This window comes from Aspergillus pseudoviridinutans (assembly GCF_018340605.1).
Source record: "Aspergillus pseudoviridinutans IFM 55266 DNA, scaffold_1, whole genome shotgun sequence".
NCBI lineage: Eukaryota > Fungi > Ascomycota > Eurotiomycetes > Eurotiales > Aspergillaceae > Aspergillus > Aspergillus pseudoviridinutans.
In genome coordinates this window covers 3,307,801-3,332,117 of record NW_025091281.1, presented here as the reverse complement: position 1 = coordinate 3,332,117, position 24,317 = coordinate 3,307,801, and the positions used below count along the sequence as shown (strand labels likewise).

The window sequence follows — 24,317 nt, the reverse complement described above, 5'->3', positions numbered from 1 at the left end:
AGATAAATGCCCATTTGACGGAATATGTAAGTACTGGTCACGACTCGGCAAACAAAAGCTCTGTGGCGATTCAACCTCTCATCAACCCCATCTTTGTGGCGTAGGTTCATCATTCAGTCTGCTCCTACAATGGGATCATAGAGTGAGCATCGCCAGTGTCATGCTTCTTAAGCGAAGCAGCTCTCTGTTTTGATTTAAAACGATAGCCAATGGTTTGCAAATGCCGTCACTGTAGTGTGAAAGTCATCTCTTCGATTTCTGACCTCAGGGATCGTGTAACGCTTAGTATTAAAAATATCCGTTCTTAGGCTAATACTCCTCCCCGTTGGTGTCGATCTAAAATTTTGGACAGAGAACGGAGAAGACACAGGTAGAAGTGCACTTACCCGCGGGGCGAGAGGCGATCAGATGTGCGTGCGGAGTACTTTTGGGTCCCCTTTTTGGATCCTGAGTTCTGAACCAACGTATTATGACGAGCATGGTTGCCTTTCCCCTCTGATGTAGGTTTTCTCATAATAAAAAGGACATGCGAATACTACAGAAAACGTCTTTCTCTTCCGCATCTCCTCATAATGCTAGAATACGGAGTATGCATAATGAATAATAAATAGCTTGACCTACACCGCAGTCCGTACTTAACAAATACTAATCGACAAGGTATTCGGTTCCACCAATTGGCCTTCGCTACCACCGAAAACGAACAGTCCCAGAGTTCTGTTCAGTTGGCTAACGAGAATTTGGAATCATGTAGTTCGCCCAGAGCGGCAAGCAGAGCAGCCTGTCGGCGTCGAATCAAGATGGAAGGGTGGGACGGGCGATGTTTACAATACGGAGTAGGTTAATTCATGTCCCGCCGATGCTGGACAGTTGGAGTGGGTCAAGGGTTCCGACAGACTGGATAGATCAGCGGTAAACTCCGTTCATGGACAAAACAGTAAAACACTCGGTGTCAGGTGTTCTGTGGTATCCTGCAATAATCGAACGGTATGGTAAAAAGTAATCTGCACTGTGCTCTAGAAGGTAATCAGATTAAATGTGATGCAGCTACTTGAGTGTAAACCTGCTAACGCTGACGCAGCGCGGATTACATAGAAACAAGACAGCATGCAGAAAGGGATGCAGTGGAGAGTTCAGCCCACTCGGATAATAGGAGAATGACCCATGGATGTGAAATTCCAGCGCAATGGCACCAGCAGCCATTGGATCACAGTCTTAGTTGATGATCATCTTCCGTTTGTGCTTCAAATTGCAACTAACTTGCTGTCTTACCTACTTACCTTAGCTTTGCTGATCTTGGTATTAATATTATTCTTAGTTACTTTGTAACAGCGGGAATTCGCTAGGGGTAGAGCTGGATTAATTAGTGGTATTTGATTTACTTCACTAGAGAGGTACTTGCTTCACTAAAAACTAATAATAATAAATAGTGGTTTAAGTCTCTACTCAAGTATTATTAACAACCCACGCAAAGGGTTTTTCAGTGTCCAGTGCTTACGTGGAATGGCAATTACTAGGAGCGACATCCCCACCACCTGCTGGACCTAATGGCCCCTTTCTCACGCCGTTGGGAATTTGTGAGGGATGTTTTTGGGGCGTATCGGCCCTCTTGATTTCGATTATCAATGATGCGGTTGATAGGACATCCTTGGCAGCTCTTGAGTAATTCTCAACTTGCTGAAATGATATTGCTCTTTACGGCCGGAATGGTGCCTACTAATATTTTTGCATCAATAACATTGATAGATTGCGGTGATCTGGTAATGAACTTAAGTCTTACCTACTACTAAGGTACGTATGTGCCCTATGATCCTCTTTCTTCTTGTTTGGTTATCCTATCGATTGTCTTCCCGAATCCCAAACTCCTGGGACGTCCGTGCTTTTTGGCATGGCCCAGTCCCGGATTTCCAATTTCCAGTGCAAAGGAACCAGGACTATGGCTCTGACAACTATTGGTAGTAGTATCCATTTCGGAATGCTGACAGATTCTCTTCGTATAGACTACTGGCCAATTCTTGTAGTATACAGGTTCAGATTACTCTGATTCCACTCTTTGCAGCCTCGCCCTTTCAATATTAGAAGTCAACAAAGCATTACTGATGAATCTGCAACTAAAGACTAAATTGTTCGATTATCAATGCAATACAGATCATTTCCCATGAAGTCGACGGCCGAAATACTCTAAAACCATTGAAAATACTCCATGTCTAATAACAGTTTCCTGGGAAGAGTTGTCTCTTATCCCCACCTGAGATAGTGATTAATTCTCGAGGACTGCTTGCTGTAGAAAACAAACCACTGGCGCCATCTGAATTCGTGACTGATATATTATTGACTATCATTAATTATCACAACAATGACTGTGAAGGAACTGGCGGATTCATACTTTTAACTACATTTAATCCTCCGCAGGCCTCAGGAGATACCTTAGTTTCACTTGTCGGTAATCTTGTTACAGCTCGTAATAGTCTAAACTAGACGTTTATGTGCAGCAAAATTAATTATCGGATTTGCGGGATGCACAGTCACTTCAGTGGCGAGAAAATCAATTTCTCTATGCTCTTTGTACAGCAAATTATGTTCATGAAATCTTACACACAAGTGACGAAGGCTCGAAGTCGAAGCCCGTGGCTGCGAAGTAGCCTTTATTCATAAGGTAGGTAGTTTGTTACCAGTCCACTCTCCTCCATCCCCATCCTTTTTCCAGTACTACCTACCTAATTACAAACCTAACCCAGTCTGTCGGGTTCAGGCCTTCAGAGAATCGGGGAATCAGGGCCGAGGGAAACTGAGGTAGCATTAGGACCAGCTATTTCCAGCTGGTGCTAATTTGCAACCGTCATCGCCTTTTCTCTATCCATTCGATAACTACTCCGTATTACTACTTATTTTCTGAATCTCTTCCCTTTTCCCAGTTCCCACTTCGTCCCCCGTCTAGCTTGTTATCCACTGGCTGAACTCTGAACTGGCCCGCTTGCACAACAGCACGCTTGATGGCGCCTTAGCAAGCTCGACGTTAAAATAATATTGATCCTCAGATCAGATGGGAAAAAGGAGCATATCCAGTCTCAACTGACACATTGGCTCCTACTTCGGTTGTTGGATATCACCCCACTGGAACATATCTGCTCATCGTCGACACCGATTCGACGATAACTGCAGCTGCCCCGTATCGACGGCGACATTGTCATAAAGAAAAACGAAGATAGACCGACCGGAGGAACGACGGAAGAAAACAGAAAAGGATCAAGACGGTTATCAAATTGTCTGCTTCACAGTTTACAACTTTACATATTTTTCCTTAACCCCTCCCCCCCCACACGAGAAATCGGTCCCGAGATTCCCAGAATAATGTTTAGACCCATTAGAACCGTGGGCGAGGATTCCCTTGTAAGCATTTTCCTTTTGCGTCCTCGCGGCATCTGTTATTTCTACCCATGTCTTGGCCTTCGCTTGCCCTACTACTCGGCTGTCCTCTGCAGCGTGTTCTCTTTCAGCAAAGCCAACATAGTCCATGGGATACTAACAAACAATGTCCCAGGAGTCGAACCGTCAGTAGTAAGTAGCTTGCTTGTTTCTTACCGTCTTTGAGGAAACTGCAGCTGGCATCGATCCGGATGGAAAGGAGTATAGAAAGACGATTAAATCGCTTGTGGTACGCTAACACTGAATTCTGCTGTAGTGACACGCAGTCGTTGACGGCGAGTGTAACTGACTATCCCACGGAGAATGGAAGACGATACCACAAATACCATGAGGGCTGTATGCTTTCTAGTCCCAGTCTCATTTCACTGCGTTGTCTGATGTAAATCCAGCATACATTTACCCGAACGATGAGCAGGAATTGGATCGATTAGACATGCAGCACCATATGGTCAAACTGGTCAACGACGGACGACTGTTCTTTGCTCCCATACATAGCCCTGAACGAATCCTCGATATCGGTACTGGATCTGGCATATGGCCCATAGAAATGGGTGCGTCTTCCTCCTGTCACACTGTCGCTTACTCCAGGCAGTTTCTTACTTTTCCATTGCTCCTGTAGCATCCATCTTCCCTGAGGCCGAAATCACCGGTACTGACCTGTCACCTGTTCAACCGACTGAGGTGCCCAATAACGTTCACTTTCTCGTTGACGATGCCACCGAAGAAGACTGGTTATGGGACGCAGACCACTTCGACTTGATTCACACGGCCCATATGATTGGTTCGTTCCCATCGTTCAAGGATGTCTTGCGCAAGGCATTTAAGCATCTCAAACCTGGCGGTTATATGGAGTGCCACGAGTTCGACCCTAAGCTCAAATGTGACGATGGTACCATGCCTCCCGAGAATCCTGATGGCTTTTGTGAATATGCTTTGCATGATTGGGTCGATCTCAATGTGCGCTCAAGCCAAATTACAGATCCTCCAAGACAATTTCGCATCGCTCATCGTATTGCGCGCTGGATGAAAGAAGTCGGCTTCGTCGACGTTCAGGAACGCATCTCCAAAGTTCCGACCAACCCATGGCCTGAGGATCCGCACCTGCGTACAATCGGCACTTGGAATGAGACAAATTGGTTAGAGGCTCTGTCCGGATGGTCCTACAAACCTCTTCTTGCACTGGGGTGGTCAAAGCCGGAGATCGAAGTTTTTCTGGTTGATGTGCGAAAAAGCATTCAGAATCGTGACGTCCATAGTTACATGGACTTCTATGTCGTAACGGGGAGGAAGCCGCGCCCTGGGGAACAAGCCTCCTGAAAGCCTTGTCATCACTTCCGCTGTCCTTTTTCCTTCCCGCTCCTATCTTTTGGGGCGTCTCTCGAGGGAGCACTTTTTGGCTGCATTGCATAAGATACCACCGGCTTCACAATATTCCATGCATTACAGGAAGGCGTGCAGGGGTTCTGCTTCTTGATCTCATATTTTGGTTATATCATCCTTACATGTCCTGGAATGGAATCACATTGAACAATATTGTAGTCTGCCTGGAGTGAGTAATGCTAGGTAGTATCGTCGTCAGTTCCAACTGCTTTACTTCTCTTGGGAGCTTTGACAATATAATTTGAATCCAGCGACTGGCTTAACGGGAGTGAAATGGCCATCTTGTCATCGTCTTTTAGTGCCAGCTTATATCAATAGGATGCAGTCAGTTACGTTTAGCCCAGACCTGAAGCTCAAGCGACTGTGGTTCGGGCCGCCGCTTAGTCATACTCTCGGAACTCGAACATCAAACTCTCCGCAAGCTTCATTTCATGAGAACGTCTCTGCGAGGTCGGCACAGCTCAGTTGCACTCGAATGCCCCCGTTGCCTCATGTCTTTCGGTAGACATGCCTATCGGCATGCACTACACCCCTCTTCCACACATCGCATTGACCACGTGTGGATTAGCGAAGAACTGCTCGCATCAACCTTCCGACGATTCGCAACCAGTCAACGACGCTACGAAAGTCGAGTGCCAGGGCCTTTGGAAGCAAGAAGACGTCTGGCCAAGCGACGAAATACTGCATTGGCCGGTATAACCGGCTTAGGATCTCTGGAAGACATTGCGTGTTTGTTTGGACGAAATGGGCGGGAGCACATGAAATGGACGGACCGGGAGGAACGAAATGTTCACCCCGAGGCCCATGGTAAGAATCTACTGAGCAAAAGCCCTGGGCAGACAGATCGTGTTTCTAACTGCACCGAAGATTTGCCTGCCTTTCCATTGAACCCTCCGGAGCCTCCTTTGCCGTTCTACAGCGAAAACATCGCCCCGATGGAGTTCGACACATTGAATGGTGTCCGGGGATTCCCGGATGCGTCACACAAAACCTCCCGTGAGCAGGCACTGGAAGAATTTCTGGAATCGCGTCCATCGGTCACAGCTATCGGGATCTTCGTGCGCCAACTCAATTTCGACCTCCGGCKGGAGCCTTCCTACAGCCGCCTGATACTTAAACACCTGCTGTCGCGATCAGCCAACAACGAGGGTGCCATGCAAAAGGTTGTCGAATTTCTCGACGATCCATATCTTAATACTAAAGGGGCTGGAAATTATCTGTGCGCTCTTGAGCATACATTATCTACACCGGCGATTTTCGGGAAACAGCGGGTGTTCGACGCCATCATTCGATCTTTGGAGCTAGGGCTCTTACATCCCACTGAGCTTCAAGGCATTATAAAGACTATATCGAATGCTAAATTCAAGGGATCACATGGATTGACTGCGCGGAACTCCAGGTTCCTGGTCAGGTTCCATCGGGAGATGTGGGACGCCATCGGACGTTGTGATATTTATCGACACAAGGATCTTAGCAAGGATATAGTCGATGCATGGCAAAGTATCCTTTGCGAGAGGAAAACTTATGACGACTTCATACTGGCGAAGGACATGGTTCGGGCGACCCAAGATCCTAGTTCAGCTGATTGTCGATGGGTGCCTATTCTGATTGCACGCTGGCTACAAGTTTCGGCGGAATCACGGCATAGCAGCAATCAGCATTATATCAAGGAACTCTTGGGTTGTTTCCATCCCACTGCCACATCTGAAATTATTATTCGCACAACAGAGTATCTAGTGTCTACGAAGATGGGCTGCTTGCTTGAGTGGCAGCGCCGCTTGTCCGAGCTTGACAACATAACAAGGGTTGTCTCTTCACAGATATGGGCCGACGTGCGCACGCAACATACTGCCGAGTCATTGGGATCTAAACAAGAGAAGAACTCGACACTATCATTCAGACACCAAATCGTCTTGCGCATTTGGTTGTTGCGGGCTCTTAGCAAATATCTCCCTCAGGGTCCGCTTTGGAGAAGAGGCCAGAGGGTGACTGACTCGCCAATAACCCATCTCTGCACAATTTACGAATCTACTCTCGACAAGGGCGGCTACGAGGACCTCTTAAGCAGCTTGATGAAGGATATCCACACACTTGGCATACCATCTAACGGCCTGCTGATGTCGGTCGTGGAATTGAAGGCAGCAAAGCGCACGACACGAGCTCAAAGACGGACGTTGGAGAAACTCGAGACGACGAAAGTGTCTTTCGCAGATATGTTCTCAGACATTCATGCTTACAACGCGTCAAATACTCATTTCTTCTCCGTGTATGAGAAGATGGCACGGCAGATCGATGTCACCGACCCTTCGTTCGTGAAACATGCGATTGAGATCGCGAGAGACGGGAACATTCAAAGAATCTGGACACTTATTCGTTTGTTTCGTTGCCACACTCCCCTCAAGATTGCGATATCGAGCCTTTGGCCGCGTGTCCCGGACCCCTCGGAAAAAGCTCTGGTGCGCTACAACCCAGAGCCAAGAACCGCGCTCTGTCCAGACCCTCATCTGGCCGTAGAGATGATCCACCTGTTTGCTGTTTCTCTCGCATGTTCGAGGAACATCAGTCCGCGCCGTGCCTATGCGCTGGTCCACTGGCTCTACGATTTCCTGATGAAGCACAACGCGCGCGTGAAACCGTCACTTGTTCGCGCCATGTATCATGCTGGTGTGTTGCGTTTTCGAAGAGCAGGACTGAACGTTGCGCCGACTCAATATGCCTACATCCTTGACCGCGTGAAAGAAATTGAGACACCGGAAATGGTGCAAGCCCTCATGGAGCCGCCGCGCGTGGGGGAAAGCGGGAAGCGATCAAACTCGGTCTGAGGACAGATGACTTGATGTGCAGTAATTTCGTGGGAAACAGGCAATAGCTTTTTCTGTATATAGTTACCTTGTCTCAGTATTATAGAGACGTTATGTCAAATTGCGGTGGCATGATCACGCTGTATAATTAGTATGGATGTTCAAAGCAAAATTTCCGAAGAGTTATTCCTCTGCAATTAACTATGCGGTGGGGACTTTTACTATCTCTCATGAGGATATTGCTAAATTTAGTCTTCCTCAGAAGGATGATATTAAGACATGCAATTGATCCTTCAATTAGATTCTTAATGCGTCACAAGAAACAACAGACAATAAAGATAGATCATGTCTAAGCTCTTGCTACCGTCGGCTTAATCACGAATCTACCTCCATGAGATTTGGATCCCCAGAGACATCCTCCACAGTCACATATTTCCTCATGTCCTCTTTGCTGATAATCTTCTCGTTCAGGTAGGCCGTTGTACCCCTAGGGAAGCGGTAGTTGCGCTCTTTCTCACCACGCTCGTTGGGCTTCATGTAGTTGCGCAGTAGCTCCGTGGGCTTATCCTTCTGGATGACGCACACGTCAACGTTGCTACCGGAGCCCAAGTCGTTGAAGATACCGGCTTTGATAGCTTCCGAAGCCAGAGCGATAGCCTCTTCGCGGTTCAGCTGCGGTTTCCACATCGACTCGAAAACCGACATGGCGGCCAGCGAGCCAGAGCCCATGGTGACGTAGGGGAGCTTGTCGGTTGAACCGTGGGCGTGGACGGTGAAAAGACCGACGCCTGTAGGGTCAACGCCCGCGACGACCAGATAGGCGCCGATGTGTCCCTGGTATCGAAAGAGGTGCTGCTTCAACATGGTCATGCAGGTAATTACTCGTGGGGGCCGGCCCGTCGACAGAGAGTGCAGTTCGACGTTGGAGCTGATCAGGGCGGTTGTGAATTCGGTGTCTGCAGCTGTACCGGCTCCAGCACACCAGATTTTGGGGGCGATGTAGTGAAGTTTCTCGCAGTTCTATGTAGGATCAGAATGATTAGCGTTGACACGTCTTCTAGAAGCTTATATATATGTAACGTACCTTGTCTGCGACTATAGGACCACTCGTAGCTCTGGTATCTGCGGCGATCTGTTGTAAGGGTAAGATCGAGTGAGCTTCCGGACAGCCCATCATCACTAGGGATTATTTGGTGAATTCCATCATCACTTACCACAACGCCATTATCAAAGATACAACCCACGATTGTTGTACCAGTACTTGTCGCTTTCGGGAGAGGCACACCTTTGGCGTGCAGAGCCGCGTTGCGATTGTAGTTGGAGAAGTCGAAGCCTGCCATATTGACGGGCGCGGTGAGGGAGAGATAGGGGACGAGCGACGCAAAATTGTGTTAGGATAAGTGGTCTTCAGAATCAAAGTAGTCGTTGCGGAACAGATAAATGGATCAATGGAAGTAATACGGGAAGCTGGAGGAGCTAGGTAGTCGGTGATGGGCGGCGGAGGAGCTGGAACTGCTGCAGTGACGAAGCTCCCGCCGCCTAGTCGCTTATGCCTGAGGCAATAAGGCCTGCAACGCGCCCAGAGCTTCCACTGTTTTGTTCCGCCGGAAATTATGATGATTTATGCTCGAGGCCTCACTTTTGCTCGTCGGACAACGCAAAAGATCGCTCTATTGTCGAAACCCGAACAACTGTTGTCCGGCTAACTCAATCTGGCCGCCTCGCTAATCTTCCACTCTTGATACTCTCCCTTCCTCTGAGGAGATATCCAAGATTTTTGCGCGCACTTGGAAGCTTTTCAACCGGAGTCCCCAAGCACTCCAGCATCGCTCGTTTCCACCTCCGCCGCATAGCCCAGCTTCTCCCCATGCACCAAAGTTCAGTCTATCTTTAGGCGACCGTCCTCGATCAATTTCGTCTGACCTCGGCAGCCTCAGAATGGCTTTCAATTTTGGGGCTTCCAACCCCGCTGCTGGAGGTCCTGCCGCTGAGTTGGGACCCGAGCTCCCGGATGTTATTGCTGATGTACGTCACCTTCTCATCGTCGTTATGTATGGTCCTTGTCGTTGTCGGTTGCTGATACAAGAACCAGGAAGTCGGTTTCAAAGGTGTTTCCGGTGATAGCAATGTCCGGTTCCTTCCCACCCCCTGGCCTGAAGATGCCCTTCCAGCTCCAACAAGCTCCCTTCTGGCTGTCGCGCCGACCAAAGGAATAGTGGCCGGTGCCGCTCCGAACTCGCTTGTCATCGCGTCGTCGGACGCAGTGCGAAAGGCCATCGGCGCAACGACCGGGGAAAGCAAAGTCAAGACTAAACCCTTCGAACCACAAGCGATTTTACCCCTTCCTGCGCGACCGACACATGTGGCTTTCGCCTCGGGCGATAATGCCTTAGTCTTAGCGACTGAAAATGGCGCGGAACTTGCAGTCTACCAGACTGCGACTCTGTTGACGGGAAGTCCGCAGCCTGCCTTGGCCATCCCGATGAACGGCACGACGCTTCGCGCCATGGCACCCAATCCTGCACCGTCAGAAGATATCCTTTCATCTCTGGTCGCACTAGTCACAGCAAATGGCGAGCTCTTGATTGCCGATTTGAAAGGAGCGAATTTGATCCGGGGACCTAGCGGTCAGGTACTCAGGGCCGGAGTAAGCTCCGTATGCTGGAGTAACAAAGGAAAACAGCTTGTGGCTGGTCTTGCAGATGGAACAGCAGTTCAACTAACTCCTGACGGGACCCAAAAGGGCGTAATACCTCGCCCTCCTGACCTGGAAGGCGATTGTCATGGTACGTTGGGCAATTTTACACATCGTGAGTTCCGTTACTAATCCCGAATAGTGTCGTCCATTGCATGGCTTGAAAATGACATATTCTTGATGGTATATACGCCAAATGCGACCGAAGATGATATGGGTCAGACGCCTCCGTCTTCGTACTATATCATCACCAGAAAGAAAGGCGCACCTTTCCTGGTTCAGAAGATGCCGGAACTGTGCATGCCATTTGGTGTCAAACGCGCCCCAGCCTACCAGTTTATCGCGCGTCTGAGGGACTACAAGCCGCACTTGAAAGACATCCTGATCGTATCCTCTACAGCATCTACTGATGTAGGACTTATCACGCGGTCCGATCAACCACTAGCTAGCGATGACGCTGCCAAAGGCACCGTGGGTCTCTTTACAACAACAGAAGTTAATGACGACACAAAGAGAGCCTCACTCCCTTTGACTGAGGCCGCTACTGATACTTCAGTAATCGGATTAGGAGTTGACCTCTCTAGCACCGAGCCCGTGGTTTCCCCAGTCCAAGGTGAAGACATTGCCGAAAGTTCCACACCTCTGCCTAATCTCTTCCTTTTGAACAATGAAGGCATACTGTGCTCTTGGTGGATCATATATTCAGAGTCTATTCGCCAGAAACTGCCCTACCATGGCCTGGTCTCGGTAAGCCCGCAACAACCGCAACCGCAACCACAACCGCAAGCAGCAGAACCAGCGCAGCCTACCACGCGACCTGCGTTCGGACAGCCTGCATTTGGACAGTCGGCCTTTGGCAGTCCTTCGGCAATGGGGTCATCGACGTTTGGCAAACCTTCTACTGCCCCAGCGTTTGGCAGCCCCTCAGCTCTAGGTAGCCGACAACCTGCCTTTGGAACGCCATCGGCTCCCGGTGGCCCATCATTTGGATCGCCGTCCCAGATTAAACCTTCATTCGGCGCCCCTAGTACTCTGGGGCGAGCAACGCCCCAATTTGGCCAGTCGGGCTTTGGAGCCAGTGCTGCGCCAAGCTTTGGGCAACCGTCCACACCTGGTAAACCGCTCTCTTTCGGTACGCCCAGCGCTGCCTCAGGAGGAGGATTTGGCTCCTTTGCGAATGCAGGAGGATTCTCCAGCTTTACAGCATCCAAACCGGCAACAGAATCTCCCTTTGCGAAAGCCACCGGCGAATCTCCTTTTGGAAAACCAGCCGCTGAATCACCCTTTGGCAAACCAGCCGCTGAATCACCTTTTGGCAAGGTGTCAATCGAGAGTCCTTTTTCGAAGCCTTCAGGCCCATCGATTTTCGGCACCCAGGCTAAGGCTGAGACAGCTTTCACAACTCAGAAGGCGGACGAATCTAAGGGTGGCTTTGGTGGCTCAAGCGGCTTCGTACTTGGTTCTACTTTTAAGGGTGACGGTACTGCTGTCGATGATGGTCTAAAGCCTGACAAGGCATCCGGGTTATTTTCCTTAGGCACGTCTCTGGACGATATGATGTCCACACCTGATAAGACCAGTCCGCCAACAGAATCGATGGACGATATTGAAGATCAGCCTGCGGTCGCCCAACCCGAGAAACCAGCAGCAATGGAGCCTCCAGCACCAGTGTTTGGTGCCCCTTCTAAAATCGATACCTCAAAGACGACATCATTGTTCGGTGCCCAGACGCAACCTCAGCCAGCGACACAAACAAATAAGTCTGCCTTCTCCTTGTTCGGAAACGTCGCTGCGGAGAAACCGGTCACCAGTCCCCTGTCTCCGCAGTCGGAAAAGACAACTGTCGCTAGCTTAACGCCCAAGGCGGAGAACATCTCCATTGCCGAACCGCCTCTCCCTCCTGACTCAACAAGCAGGGCCGCGTATGGCCCAGGCGATACCTCTGCATCTTCCAACGTCTCTAAGAGCTCGGTCGAAGATGTCAAACTTGAAGCACCGCTCCCACCTGATTTCACGAGCGAGATCAAAGGCAAAGCGGGAAAGCCCGCGGGAGACGAGGCTCCATTGCCTCCAGAACCAGCAGTTCCTGAGTCGCCTGCTGCATCTGACGAGGAGGCTGGTGCGCTGCCCGAAGAATCAGACGTGGATGAGTCCGAAAAGGAGCCGAGTGAGGAGGCTGATGAATCTGACTTCGCCGATAGCGGAGAGGAAATCACCCATGAGATTGATGAAGAAGAGGAAGAGCCAGAAACCACTGGCCAGACACCGAAGATTTCACCGGAGAGTTCTTTTGGAACTGGCATCTCCGAACAAAGTCCCGCCGGAGGATTGTTTTCTCGCATTTCCAGGCCCGGGCAGCAACCACCGCCGCGACAGTTGTTTGGGGAGATTGCTAAACCCATGTTCCCACCGAAAACTCATGTCGACCGCGAACCCCCGAGGTCGCCCAGTCCAGTGCGAGGCGCCATTCCCAAGGCCCTGCTGAAGCCACAGATCCACAAATCGGCCAGTGCTCCTCAAGTTCCGGGTAGCACGCTTGCTGCCCGCAAGGCTGCTTTGACCGAGGCAGCTCTGCGCGATCAACGTCTGCAACAGGAGTCTGATCGCACCGCCCGTGAACAGCAGGCCCGCTTGAAGATTCAAGCACAAAGAGAGGAGGAAGAAGCATTATCTCTTTCCGACGATGACGAGGATGAGAGACTTCGCGCGGATCTTGCTCGACCACTGGAGCCCGTTCCAACACTCGATCCCTTCCTGCCACACCAGGACTATATGGGTCAAACCACAAAGCCAGGAATTCCCGGTCAAATCGAGAGGTTATACCGTGACATCAACTCAATGATTGATACGCTAGGCATCAACTCCCGGGCCCTGTCGTCCTTCCTTCTATATCAACAATCGCCGCGAGACTCCGAGAGATGGATACAAACATTGAAGACGGATCACCCAGCTGACGTTTTAGACGAGGAGGTGCTTCTCGGCGAAATCGAAAAGCTGGACAATGCTGTGCTTATGCTTGCCAATTCTCTCCAGGAGCAGCGGGTGCAACAAGTGGAGGAGAAGCTTGAGACCTGCCGAGAATTACTGAGCAAAGACATCCTCACTCTCAGAGGCCAGTGTGCAAGCATTCGAAAGACACTTGACGCTCATACTGACACGGCTGCGATCCTTTCTGCACCTCTTTCCGCGGAGCAAGCGAACCTCCAGCAAGACCTCCGGTCTGCGTTTACAAACCTACAAGCAAGTCTGGCGGACTTGGAATCTGCAGTATCAATATTGCGGGCTAAGATCGCTGAAGCCCCTCGGCCAGACAGCAGCCGCCAGCCAACGAAGCGCCCCACTGTGGAAGCTGTGACATCCACAATCGCAACTATGATGAACATGGCCGAGAGCAAGAGTAGCGATATTGATGTTCTGGAAATTCAATTAAAGAAGCTCGGGATCGATACAACAGGTCCTCCAGCCAGCCGGGAGGGATCCCCATTTGCCACACCGAAAAAGGCGTTAGCGAGGTTTCCTACGACGCCTGGTTCTCGTGGATCTATTGACGGGCCTTATCACACCCCAGATTCTGCAGGCAGATTCCGATCGAGCATCAACGGGTCAGCCAAGGCTAGCCGGCTACGGAATATCGAAGGCGTTGGCGAACTGGCCACCAAGGAGGAGACGGCACAATGGAAGAGCAAAATGTTGCGTAGGCAACATATTATTGGCAATTTGAAAAAGGTGATTGAAGCAAAGAAGTCCAAGGTCCGGGGTGTGGATGATCTGTAGGGCTGAGGTATCAAAGTCTATCTTCTATGTTTTGTTGAGCTGCAAAACAAGGTGTCATGGCGTGGTTTGAGCAATACCAACAGTCATTGTCTGTACATAGATTCAGGTATGGTTTGGTTCAGTTGTATCTTTAATACCAAGCTAAAGGTTGGAACTTCTCTTGCCTTAAATGAATTGCTCATGATAACTCGAAAAATGCTGCTTATGTGTGTTTAGTGTAGTTTCAGACTATACCCAAAGTTGGGTCTCATGAATAAGAGGGACTGACATCATCCCCACCAGTGACATCAACTGCACTTTTCAAAACAACTTCATGTTCCCTCGAGGTACTCCGCATCCGATCGAGCTTCTCTTCTCGATTTCTTTATAGCGATAATCATAAGCCAGCCCAAGAAATAGACTTGACAAACATCCTTTATAGACCTGCACATTTCACTCACATCCACCGACATCCCACCTGCACTTCCAATACCGCACTTAAACGCAACTCCCTTAAGAAAACAAAATGGTCGTCCCAGTCACCGAGTTCGTCATCTTCAAATTGAAATCTTCGGTAAAACCAGAAGACCACTCAAACGAGGAAGGCGCATCGGTATGCAAGATCTTCTCCGCGACAAAACAACAAAGCGGATATCAAAGCTCCGCATGGGGGAGGACAGTCGAGGACGAGAATGTTGTGGTGTGGGCAGTCGGTGAGTCCTAGCAAAAAGCACAAGAGCTTTTCACTTGACACTAGCTTGTATCTATCGGGAGATGGACTAATGGTTCTGTGTGAAAATAGTCTGGGAAGACTCCCACGCCAAATGCCAAGCAGATCTCCTCGCCCCATACCTCGAACCTAACTCGGATGTCCTCTCGTTCTACACAACGCTTAACCCGTCCCCCTCTGAAACGGAGACTTTTACCACGAACCCGGTCACCGAGCTGGCGATGTTGACTTATCCCAGTTCGCTGAATCCCGATGAGCACAGGAAGCTGAATACGGATCTGATCAACTTTCGCGTGGCGCTGACAGAGAAGCTGCCCGAGAAATCGCGGCCGAAGTCCTGGACTATGGCGCAGGTCCACAGGCCCGGGACGTTCCAGCATCCGAAGAGTCCGTCTGGGGAGGCGTTCGTGTATCTTATTGCGGTGGGCTGGGAGAGCGTGGATGCCCATATGGCGGCTAGGGAGACCAAGGAGTTCCAGGAGTCCATTAAGCCGATCCGAGAGAAGATGCTTCCTGCTGTGCAGGGACTGGGCATGAAACATGTCAGCTTCAAGAAGATCTGATCCCTCGTGAAGCAAAATGTTGTGTTAGATTGTAGGAGTGGGCGAGCACAAGGAGCAAAAATAGGAGAACACATGGATTACTATGAGTACTGAAGTGATACGCAGTGGGAAAGACAGCGCCTTAAGAAGTAGAGTACAACGCAGAATATACCCGAAAGAAACATCAAAGCCTCCAAGGAACATAGTAGACTTTTTGCATGGGACATAGACGATCGGCTTGCTCCAGGACACAGGGAATTGAAACTTAGTCTTCTCAAATGCGGTGTTTTTCGCTTTCTGTGTAGCCATGCTACGGTTAGCACTAATGCTGCCTGTCAAAGTTCTTAAAAGGGAGTACTAACCAAGTCGCGAGTAAAGCATGTACAGAGCCATTTGGTTGCATTCCTGGGTCCCAGTAATGGTCACCAGGCGCTCATTGCTGTTCTCTTGGGGCTCATTGATCTTGATGACACTGCCACTAAGGTGGCGGATCTCATTGATCTTAGCACCACCCTTTCCGATGATGGCACCAACCATGTCATTGGGAATGTAAATCTGCTGAGTCAATGGCTGACCAGGCATAACACCTCCAACAGGTGTGGCAGGGGTAGGGGCGCCGCGTGCCTGAGCGGGCTGCGGTGCGCCGTATGGAGCAGGCTGATGGGGCCCAGCTCCTGCGTAAGGGGCATGGGGAGCAGCGCCATAATGCAAAGCGGGCTGGGCCACAGGCGCGGGTGCAGGCTGACCGTGAAGATAAGGGACCCCATAAGCGCCTGCAGCAGCGCGATTGGGGTGGGGATGGTGTCTCTTGAAATGTTCTGGATGGCCGTATTGACCACCAGCGGGCTGTGGAACGTACGGGACGACCTGCATTCCGCCAGGCACAGCGCCAGCAGGGCCACCGCTGCGAGTGGCATAAGCCGAGGCTGCAGGACCTCCAAAGCGCTCAGTGAGCTGCTCAACGAGGGTTACGGCGACGTAGTAGGTAGCGATGTGGACAGAATCGGCAACGCCGAGGATTACAAGTGACCGCTCAGAGGACAAGGGAAGGCACGAATCGGATGCATTCAGGCGGGCGCCGGAAGCTTCCTGAATCTCGCGAATGCGCGAACCACCCTTGCCAATGATGGAGCCAATAAGGAGATGGGGAATCAGCAAACGCAGAGGGTACGTCTTGGATTGGGCGGTAGAGGGGGCATCAAGAGGTTCATTGTTCAATGTACGAATGATCAAACCAAACGCCTACTTGGAATTAGCAGCCTTTCACACAGTGAATGATAGATCAAAAACCAACCTTGGCAACGGCATCCTGTGGGCCGCTCACGGTCAAAATACGTTCAACTGCACCACGGGAGTAGTCGCTGACAGTGCACTTGGCTCCAGACAGACGACGAATTTGAGATACGTTTTCTCCGCCCTTGCCAATAACTGTGGCAGCTTCCTGGCTGGAGATTACAGCGCGAATGTGAATCCAGCTGGACTCGTCTTGTGGGCGCTGCTGTTCGGGCTGAGAAGTAGCGCGCTCGCCATGAGACGCAGTTGACTGGATTGGCTGCGTTTCCGTGGATGCACCCTTACCATTTGGAGCATCGGGAACAACAGTGTCGCCCTGGCCATCAGCGGCGGCACTTGGTGCAGCGGAAGGCTCAGCCTTGGCATCCGTATAGGCTTCCGACTCGTCTCCCTTTACTACTTTGTCCAACGCAGGACGCTTGGCTTCTGGCTGATCATTCGGTCCGGACGGCGAAGAGGGGTCCTCCAAGGGACGCTTGGTCGATTGCAGTGCGGATGGAGAAGCAGACATTGTGTCAACAGTGCTGCCTGGCTTCACTTACGCAAGAAGGCGAAGTGTCAAGAGAATAGCTTTCTTTCTTTTCTTTCTTTGTTCTGCCTGAACTGACCGACTATGTACACCAGGAGTTCCCAATAAAACTTGCTGGTGCAGGCGATCGACTGGGAAGGGAATCTGGTGCTTAGAATGACTAGGAAAATTGGTGTTCGTGCACAGTGAAGAGAGCAGAGGCTGTGGAGGAAGGACAGTCGACGAGGAAGATGTGAAGAGGCTGGGTTATCACGGGCGTTGGCTGTTGGAGCAGGAAGCTTCACCAAGATGAAGCGGTGCTAAGGTAGGAGGGTACGATGAAGCGAAGAGGAAGTGATGCTGGACGGTGATGGTAGTGAGAACTCAGAATCCGGACGTGCTCGAAGGCTGTCAATAGGGCGTTGGGGATAAGATGATGAAATATTAGAGCAGACTAAAGCCTTGAGCAACTGCCAAAAATCCAGACGTGCAATTCCTCCGCAAAAAAAAACGCGTTGTCTCCCAACACGGAGGCTGCTGAATTACCGCCACGCAGTAATAGCCCAAAAGGGACTCGTCACGGCTGGAATCAGATCAACACCAAGTACTGAAGAAACAAGCGAGCAGCAGCTATTTGGCTTTGTAGCTGCACAAAAGACGGGAACGAAGTGAATGAGGTTAGACAGAGATGAGGATGGATCAAGAAGCGTCCTCCAGGTGTAGCGATGAAGAGATGATGTTGCAAGAAGAGGTGAAGCAAGCTGGCACGGGGTCACGCTAGGCCACATAGGGCTAGCAAAAGGGATGACATCACGTGAGAATGGACTTCCTGATATGGCATTGATAATTGTTGTTAGTAACATCATAGACAGTCCGTTCAGTTGCTGGGTGTCCTGAAGCATAAGGAGACTTGGGGTAAAGCCAAGCAATAGACTCTTTGACAGATCAGGATATCACAAGAATAAATAATATCACTATGGATATCTCTCAAGAAATCGTTGATAAAATCCAAGATTTTGCGCAAAAGCGCCAAAAAGCGGAGGAGTTCTACAACGAACACCCGATAAACCCAGCAAATTTCGACGCTTACAAGCGCAAGTTGGATGAGACGTTGGCGGAACTGCAGGCTCAAGTCAAACGTCATGAAGATGAGCTCCGCAAGGTACGTCAATGAGCGCCTGGAATATAAGCTGACTGTCGCAAGAGACATCAGCCATGAATGAGGAATACTGACAGGAGGAACAGCTACGCATGACCACCACGATTGATTTCGTTCAAATCGGGGCAGACCCTTGGGCTCGCGTCTCCCAGGTGCGCCGAGCCAAGAAAGCGTATGATGCTCTTCTGCAATCGGAAACGCGGCTGCCGAGTCCAGGCTCGCCGTTGCCTTCCCTGCTTGCGGTTGACGAGGCATCTCGTCTCGTCAAGGAAAGTAAGGCCTCCATTTCACTGACGGCGGAGAAACTGTCTGCGGACCGTCAGCGCTTGAAAGTGGAAGAAGCCAATTTGCGCGATGCGCAATTAATCAAAGACGGGGTAGAGAAAAGGATTGAGAGGCTAAATGCAGAAAAATCGAGTCAAGTCCAGAAGACTCCTGCGCAGCTTGCGCATGATCTCATCAAGGAGCAACAGGAAAAGATCGAGAAACTTGACACTACCACAGAAGAGCTGAAGACCTCTCTCTATAAATTTGTCGAAGATACACTTGCCCCAATGCTAGCTGCAGAAAATCTGGGCGGTCCTACTGTCGGAGATGCAATGGAAATTTCAGACGCTACCTTGAAAGCGGGCTACACTAGCCATGGGAAGCCTAAGAAACCAAAGACCCCGGCCGTGGGGCCTTCTGATAGTGGCCAACAGCGGATTGACGAGCTTGTTCGTCGCCAATCTGCGCAGGAGGGCAACGAACAGGCAACCCCTTTGAACAAAAGAGAGGCGGCGGCGGCTGAGATGCGAGCTCTTCTTACTGCTCTGCTAGATGCGGATTACTCCTACATAGACCTTCCGCACGAGTCAGCGGCCTCGCGCTTCCTAGTAAGAGCCAAGGTCGCTCAATTCCATCCGCGTGATGCTAGGAAGTTGCGGTTGATTGATTTTGGGCGCTCATTAGTCGATTGAGATAACTACATGTACCGCGCTACATCCCCCAGCTTATAAATGGTATCATCAAACACTTGGGAAAAAGACAAACAATCAGACGCCATCCCCGCGGATATATAGCCGCTCAACACAGTAAGAAGTCTAGAACCGGCAAAGACCACCGTTTTAATATCAGAAGCGGTTCCGGAACCACTGGCGGCAAAACGCCTGAAAATGCGAGAGATAAATCAAAAGCTCATCAAAAAGTTCAATGCTCGGTCTTTGAAATATACCGTTAATGCCGTAAATGAAACATGGAAGAAGAAAGGCCGTAGGCGCTTATCAGGGTGGCATCATTCCGATGCTGGTAGAAGTACTCTTGGCCGTATTCTTTGCTTTGGACCCAGTTCGGGAACGAGCAGAGCGCGTGTCGACATGATCACTGGGCTTCTTTCTAGGTCGCGATGTTTTCGTCCTCGAACTCGACCCGGTAGGGTTCTTGCGGTGGAATCGCTTCTTGGACGAAGTCTTTCTTTTCTTGGAACGGTTAGTCTGGGTGTCTCCATACCCGTCGGATGATTCGGATTCCGCCCCTGGCTGCGATGGGAAGTATCGACTTGAAACAACCTTGTCTTCCTCCTCAATCGATACCAGTTGATCCACGAATAGGTCATCACCATCGCTAAACTCGTCCTCGTCGTCCGAGAGGTTGTACACATTATGATGGTTTGGATCGGGAACTACATCGTCGTTGTTGTCACGTTCCTGTTTCAATTCCTCATACCGGCGCTGAGCATCGCGTACGAGCTTCAGTATCTGTGTTCCGTATCGATTGACCTTATCTGGGTCTATTCCAGGGATCTGAGCAAGTTCGGACAGGTCTACTTGATATGAGCATATTCCTGCCTGGCTTGAAAAGTAATGGTTCACTCACTTTTAGGAAAGACTATGGCCATTTCGCGCAGTATCCCGTCACTGAAAGGTTGGTTTCGAAGGTTCTTCTTGAGGACCAACTGCCAAAAGTTAGCAATTATGATGATAATGAGTATGAATGGGACACCCTACGTCCTGACAGAAGTTCTTTGCATAGAACATGAAGTCCTCGGCGACTGTTTTATGGAGAGAATCGAGTCTGTCGAATCGCTGGTCACCGGTGATCGGCGGCCCCGGACTGTGGCGGCCTTCATGTCGCGGCTTGCCGGCTATCCGAATCTGTTCAAAGCCGTCACTGTCCATTTCTCCGTCGGAATCGCGTTGGTAACGATACTGTGCCAAGAGTCGGCGATTTGCTGATTGCACGGGTGATGAGACATTTGTGGACTGGGGCGCTTCGGGGCGAGGTCTGACAGGTCCCGCTGGGCCTTTTCCGTTTGGTGATACTTGCACGGGCATTTTCAGTCTGCACCGCCCACTCTCGAAATCAGCGGCGCGCCGACCAAGCTTGATATATTGAACGGCAAATCTGCTACCGTTGACCACATTTTCTTCGAAGAGAGCCCCCTCGACAAGAAGGGATTGAAAGAGTCGTTCCGCGACCTGCAAGTCCAACCCTGATCCTGCGCCGAAACCAGGCGCATCCTTGTGCTCAGGGGAGCGGAATCTTTTTACGCTTCCCCGGAAGATATTCACGCAGTAGGACATAGTAACCTTGTCCTCAATGCCCTGGAAGTATCGCACAATCTTCAGAACAGAAGCGGCTTGCTGAGAGAAGTCACGGTGCTCAAAAATAGCATCAGACTTGCAATTATCGCAAGAGTTGTTGCAGTCATTTTGGCGGAAATACTCATTGAAGTATGCAAGAATCTGCACTCTTCTGCAATCCGCAAGGTTAAGACAGTACTGCATGACGTTCCGTAACATTTGACGCTGTCGATTTTTCTGTTGCTTGCCACCTTCGCCTTTGTCAATCATACTCATAATAGAGGTCGCATCCCGATAAGAATAATAGAGATAGCAGCCTGAGCGCTTGCCATCCCGACCTGCACGCCCAGTCTCTTGATAGTATCCTTCTAAGCTCTTTGGGATGCTGTGGTGAATGACGAATCGTACGTCAGGCTTGTCGATACCCATTCCAAAGGCAATAGTTGCGACTATCACATGGACGCGGCCGGACTGCCACCGTTCCTGTACCTCCGCCCTCTTGGAGGAATCCATACCAGCATGATAATATTCGGCTCTGATGTTGTGTTGCGACGCAAGAGCTTCTGCAACGGTTTCACAAGTTTTGCGCGACAGACAATAGACAATGCCGGACTTATTAGGGTACGATGTCTTGATTATGCCCGCTATGCTTTCCAGGACCTCGGCAGATTTCGTCTTTTGTCGTACCTCGTACGTCAGATTGGGACGGTTGAAACTCTGGGTAAAGATCTCACAACCCTCCATCTTCAGGTTATGGATGACGTCTACTTTGACATTCTCTGTTGCCGTGGCAGTCAGTGCCATCATGGGAACGCCAGGCAACTGATCTCTCACTTCTCCCAGCGCTTTGTAGTCGGGGCGGAAATCGTGCCCCCATTGACTGACACAGTGAGCCTCATCAATCACAATACGAGCAAGTCTGCGTCGTCTATTGAGCTTCTCCAGGCTTCGTATGAGAGCTTGACTCTTGTTGACCATCTCGGGGGTGATGTACAGCAGTTCGATCTGTTCTTCAGCTGCAGGGCCAGACAGTGTTTGCATAATCCACTGCCTCTCCTCTTGCTTTGTTTCACCATTCAATAAGAATGCTTTGATCTTTAGTCGTTTCAAATGAGACACCTGGTCTTGCATCAAACTTAAAAGCGGCGATACCACGATCGTGACCCCCCTGGTTGAGCCACTAGTAACAATGGAGGGCAGCTGGTAGCAGAGTGACTTTCCTCCTCCCGTAGGCATGAGGACGAAGGTATCTTTTCCGCTCAAAGTAGCATCTATAGCCTCAAGCTGGTTCATTCGAAATCCACGAAGATGGAACCTATCTCTCAAAACACTCTTCACATCCTTTGTCCAAGGGGCTTGATTCCATAGGGGATTGTGGGTTTGCGACTTCTGGGTTGCAGGCACACGAGACGCGTTTCCAGAAGTCTCAGCAAAGACTCTGCGAGTTTCATATCCAGAGGTTTTGGCTGTCAAGGTCAGACCGTCGTCAAAATGCTCCGCAGCTTCGAGCATATCCACATCATCGGCATCGAAATCAAATTCATCGACGTTGCCAAGCGGGCGTGACGGACTTCCCATAGTTCTGGTAAATGCTTCACGTTCCCCGTAGATCAACGGCTCATCCAAGTTGAACTCATCAAGTGCGTTACCCTCAGCAGGCGTCCTGAATGACGTGCCAGACGTGCGTTCGGCTACATTCGTCCGCGAAAGACTACGTTCGAACGAGTTCCGCACGGGAGACACGATGCGAGAGCCGGGAGCTTCTCGCCCCTTTTCCAAACGCGCAATGTCCCCATCCTTCAAAGCTCCTATAGTACAAGGTCGGGAATCGCAGGAAGCTCGTTGCGAGGCACGCCTTGTGGCATCTCGAGACATTGAATTCAGAGTCTCAGAGTCAATGCCGGCTGTTCTCAGTAGGCGACTCATATTCTCCTCAATCTTCTGAAGCTTTGATGTGAACTCTCGACTTTGAGCAAGTTCGTCCGGCATCGTTTGTGGGTCACCGCCTCGTGATATCAGTTGTATAAGAGATTTCTTTAAGCTCTCCTGCTTCGCTTCAAATGCCTGATATTCCTCTTTCTCTTGTTTCAGCAAGCGTATAGCATCCATTTTCTCGTGGATGGACTTGTTTTCAGAGACTAACTCAGAAGCGGGCTCGCCTCGCATAGCTCGTTGGTAGACGATTTCCGAATTCTTTGTGACGGTAGCTTGGAGATTTAATAACAAGTCATCAAGCGAGCTAACTGGAAGTTCCATAAGCTGGAGGACGGTTTGATCCCGAGCTTGACCCCCAGGCGCCTGAGAAGCTTGCTGGTCACTCGTATGCGCCTTATCCTTTAGTTCTGAGGCAGGCGCTGGGTTGCTTCCTGGTAGTGCACTTACTGGATGTAAACTGGGCACAGAATCCTTCTTTGATCGCTTTGAGGGCTCCGCCGTTTCGGTGTCGCTGACAGAGGAGACTGTAGGAAGGACAGGATACAAGGCGTCGTTATCACAAAGAATCGGATCATCTTCCTCATCAATCCATTGAAACAAATTGTCAATGTCGTCATTATCGTCAGAATCAGCTATAACAGTGTTTGGTCGAGCGGGCCGAGAAAGGGACGCCCCACGTTCCCGCTGTTTCGCCGGTGACGAGACACGACAATTCGAAGCTGGTTGTGATTTGTTTGGTCGAGCTTGGGACTGAATTGACAAGCCATTGCGTTCAGGATATGCAGATTCCGCGCAGATAAGCGGTGAGGGTGATCGATGGCTGTGGGATGGCCGCCTCGGTGACAAGAGATCTGAAATGTACTCGTCGCTTTTCCGTTTCCTGCCCTTCTTCTCGATCGGTTCTTTGCGGGACGCAACATCCTCTGTCCATAATCGCCGTGGAGTACCGAAATCTTCTACCGTGTCAGACGACGCCGTAGGTTGTTCCACGTCGCCCGTCAAATCGATGGAATCAATATCCAGTAAAGGCGAGGTCAGATCCACCGCATGCTTCGATCGAAGTGGCGTGCTTAATGGCCGGCCAGGAGTATCAAAAGAAGCAGAGAAGCCTCGCGGGGTCGCTACATGATTCAAGTTATTGTCAGCTCAAGGAGACATATGCAAAAGTTCGCTATCCTACCTTGAGCAAGACCGCGCTGGTCTGCTGTTCCTCTCTGTTCCGTAAAAGACTGCGCTAAGGGGCGGACTTTCTCGGCACTTCCTGTACTTGTCGGGCGTTCTCCAGGGAGACTAAGCAATCGAGATTTACTCGCGGATTGAGGGGCAAGTAGCAGTCGTGCCATGTTCGGGTCGTCTACTTCTGTGGCGTCACATCCAACATCTTTCTCTTCGTTCGTTCTGATTTCCCTGATGACCTGGGAATCGCCGACATGAATACTACCCGATTGATCAATGCTTGCATTCGAGTCCGCTGGCTGAGGACGAGTCGTAGGCTGTCGGCTGGCAGAGTTCTGAATCTCTTGAGCGAATGATGTCA

The 24,317-nt window shown here is 50.3% G+C and overlaps 7 protein-coding genes across 7 annotated transcripts; 5 read left to right on the top strand and 2 right to left on the bottom strand.

The window, feature by feature from the left end:
* Nucleotides 1-3,529: 3,529 nt before the first annotated feature.
* Asppvi_001162 (class I SAM-dependent methyltransferase) lies at nt 3,530-4,740 on the top strand (the record flags this gene model as incomplete). Its single annotated transcript, XM_043297465.1, has 4 exons — nt 3,530-3,555; nt 3,680-3,759; nt 3,813-3,974; nt 4,043-4,740. 4 exons carry the CDS (start codon nt 3,530-3,532, stop codon nt 4,738-4,740), a joined length of 966 nt encoding a protein of 321 aa, XP_043153400.1.
* A 554-nt stretch (nt 4,741-5,294) lies between these two features.
* On the top strand, nt 5,295-7,625 carry Asppvi_001161 (uncharacterized protein; the record flags this gene model as incomplete). The annotated part of the gene is made up of 2 exons (XM_043297464.1): nt 5,295-5,610; nt 5,671-7,625. 2 exons carry the CDS (start codon nt 5,295-5,297, stop codon nt 7,623-7,625), a joined length of 2,271 nt encoding a protein of 756 aa, XP_043153399.1.
* Nucleotides 7,626-7,979: 354 nt separating this feature from the next.
* On the bottom strand, nt 7,980-8,944 carry pup1 (proteasome core particle subunit beta 2; the record flags this gene model as incomplete). Its single annotated transcript, XM_043297463.1, has 3 exons — nt 7,980-8,624; nt 8,689-8,736; nt 8,819-8,944. 3 exons carry the CDS (start codon nt 8,942-8,944, stop codon nt 7,980-7,982), a joined length of 819 nt encoding a protein of 272 aa, XP_043153398.1.
* Nucleotides 8,945-9,542: 598 nt separating this feature from the next.
* Nucleotides 9,543-14,073, top strand: Asppvi_001159 (FG-nucleoporin NUP159; the record flags this gene model as incomplete). The annotated part of the gene is made up of 3 exons (XM_043297462.1): nt 9,543-9,629; nt 9,697-10,390; nt 10,442-14,073. The coding sequence occupies 3 exons, from the start codon at nt 9,543-9,545 to the stop codon at nt 14,071-14,073; spliced, it is 4,413 nt and encodes a 1,470-aa protein (XP_043153397.1).
* Nucleotides 14,074-14,578: 505 nt separating this feature from the next.
* Nucleotides 14,579-15,345, top strand: Asppvi_001158 (uncharacterized protein; the record flags this gene model as incomplete). Its single annotated transcript, XM_043297461.1, has 2 exons — nt 14,579-14,765; nt 14,855-15,345. The coding sequence occupies 2 exons, from the start codon at nt 14,579-14,581 to the stop codon at nt 15,343-15,345; spliced, it is 678 nt and encodes a 225-aa protein (XP_043153396.1).
* Nucleotides 15,346-15,681: 336 nt separating this feature from the next.
* Nucleotides 15,682-17,128, bottom strand: Asppvi_001157 (telomere maintenance protein PBP2; the record flags this gene model as incomplete). Its single annotated transcript, XM_043297460.1, has 2 exons — nt 15,682-16,566; nt 16,619-17,128. The coding sequence occupies 2 exons, from the start codon at nt 17,126-17,128 to the stop codon at nt 15,682-15,684; spliced, it is 1,395 nt and encodes a 464-aa protein (XP_043153395.1).
* A 973-nt stretch (nt 17,129-18,101) lies between these two features.
* Asppvi_001156 (uncharacterized protein) lies at nt 18,102-19,243 on the top strand (the record flags this gene model as incomplete). The annotated part of the gene is made up of 2 exons (XM_043297459.1): nt 18,102-18,287; nt 18,371-19,243. The coding sequence occupies 2 exons, from the start codon at nt 18,102-18,104 to the stop codon at nt 19,241-19,243; spliced, it is 1,059 nt and encodes a 352-aa protein (XP_043153394.1).
* Between the last annotated feature and the right edge of the window lie 5,074 nt (nt 19,244-24,317).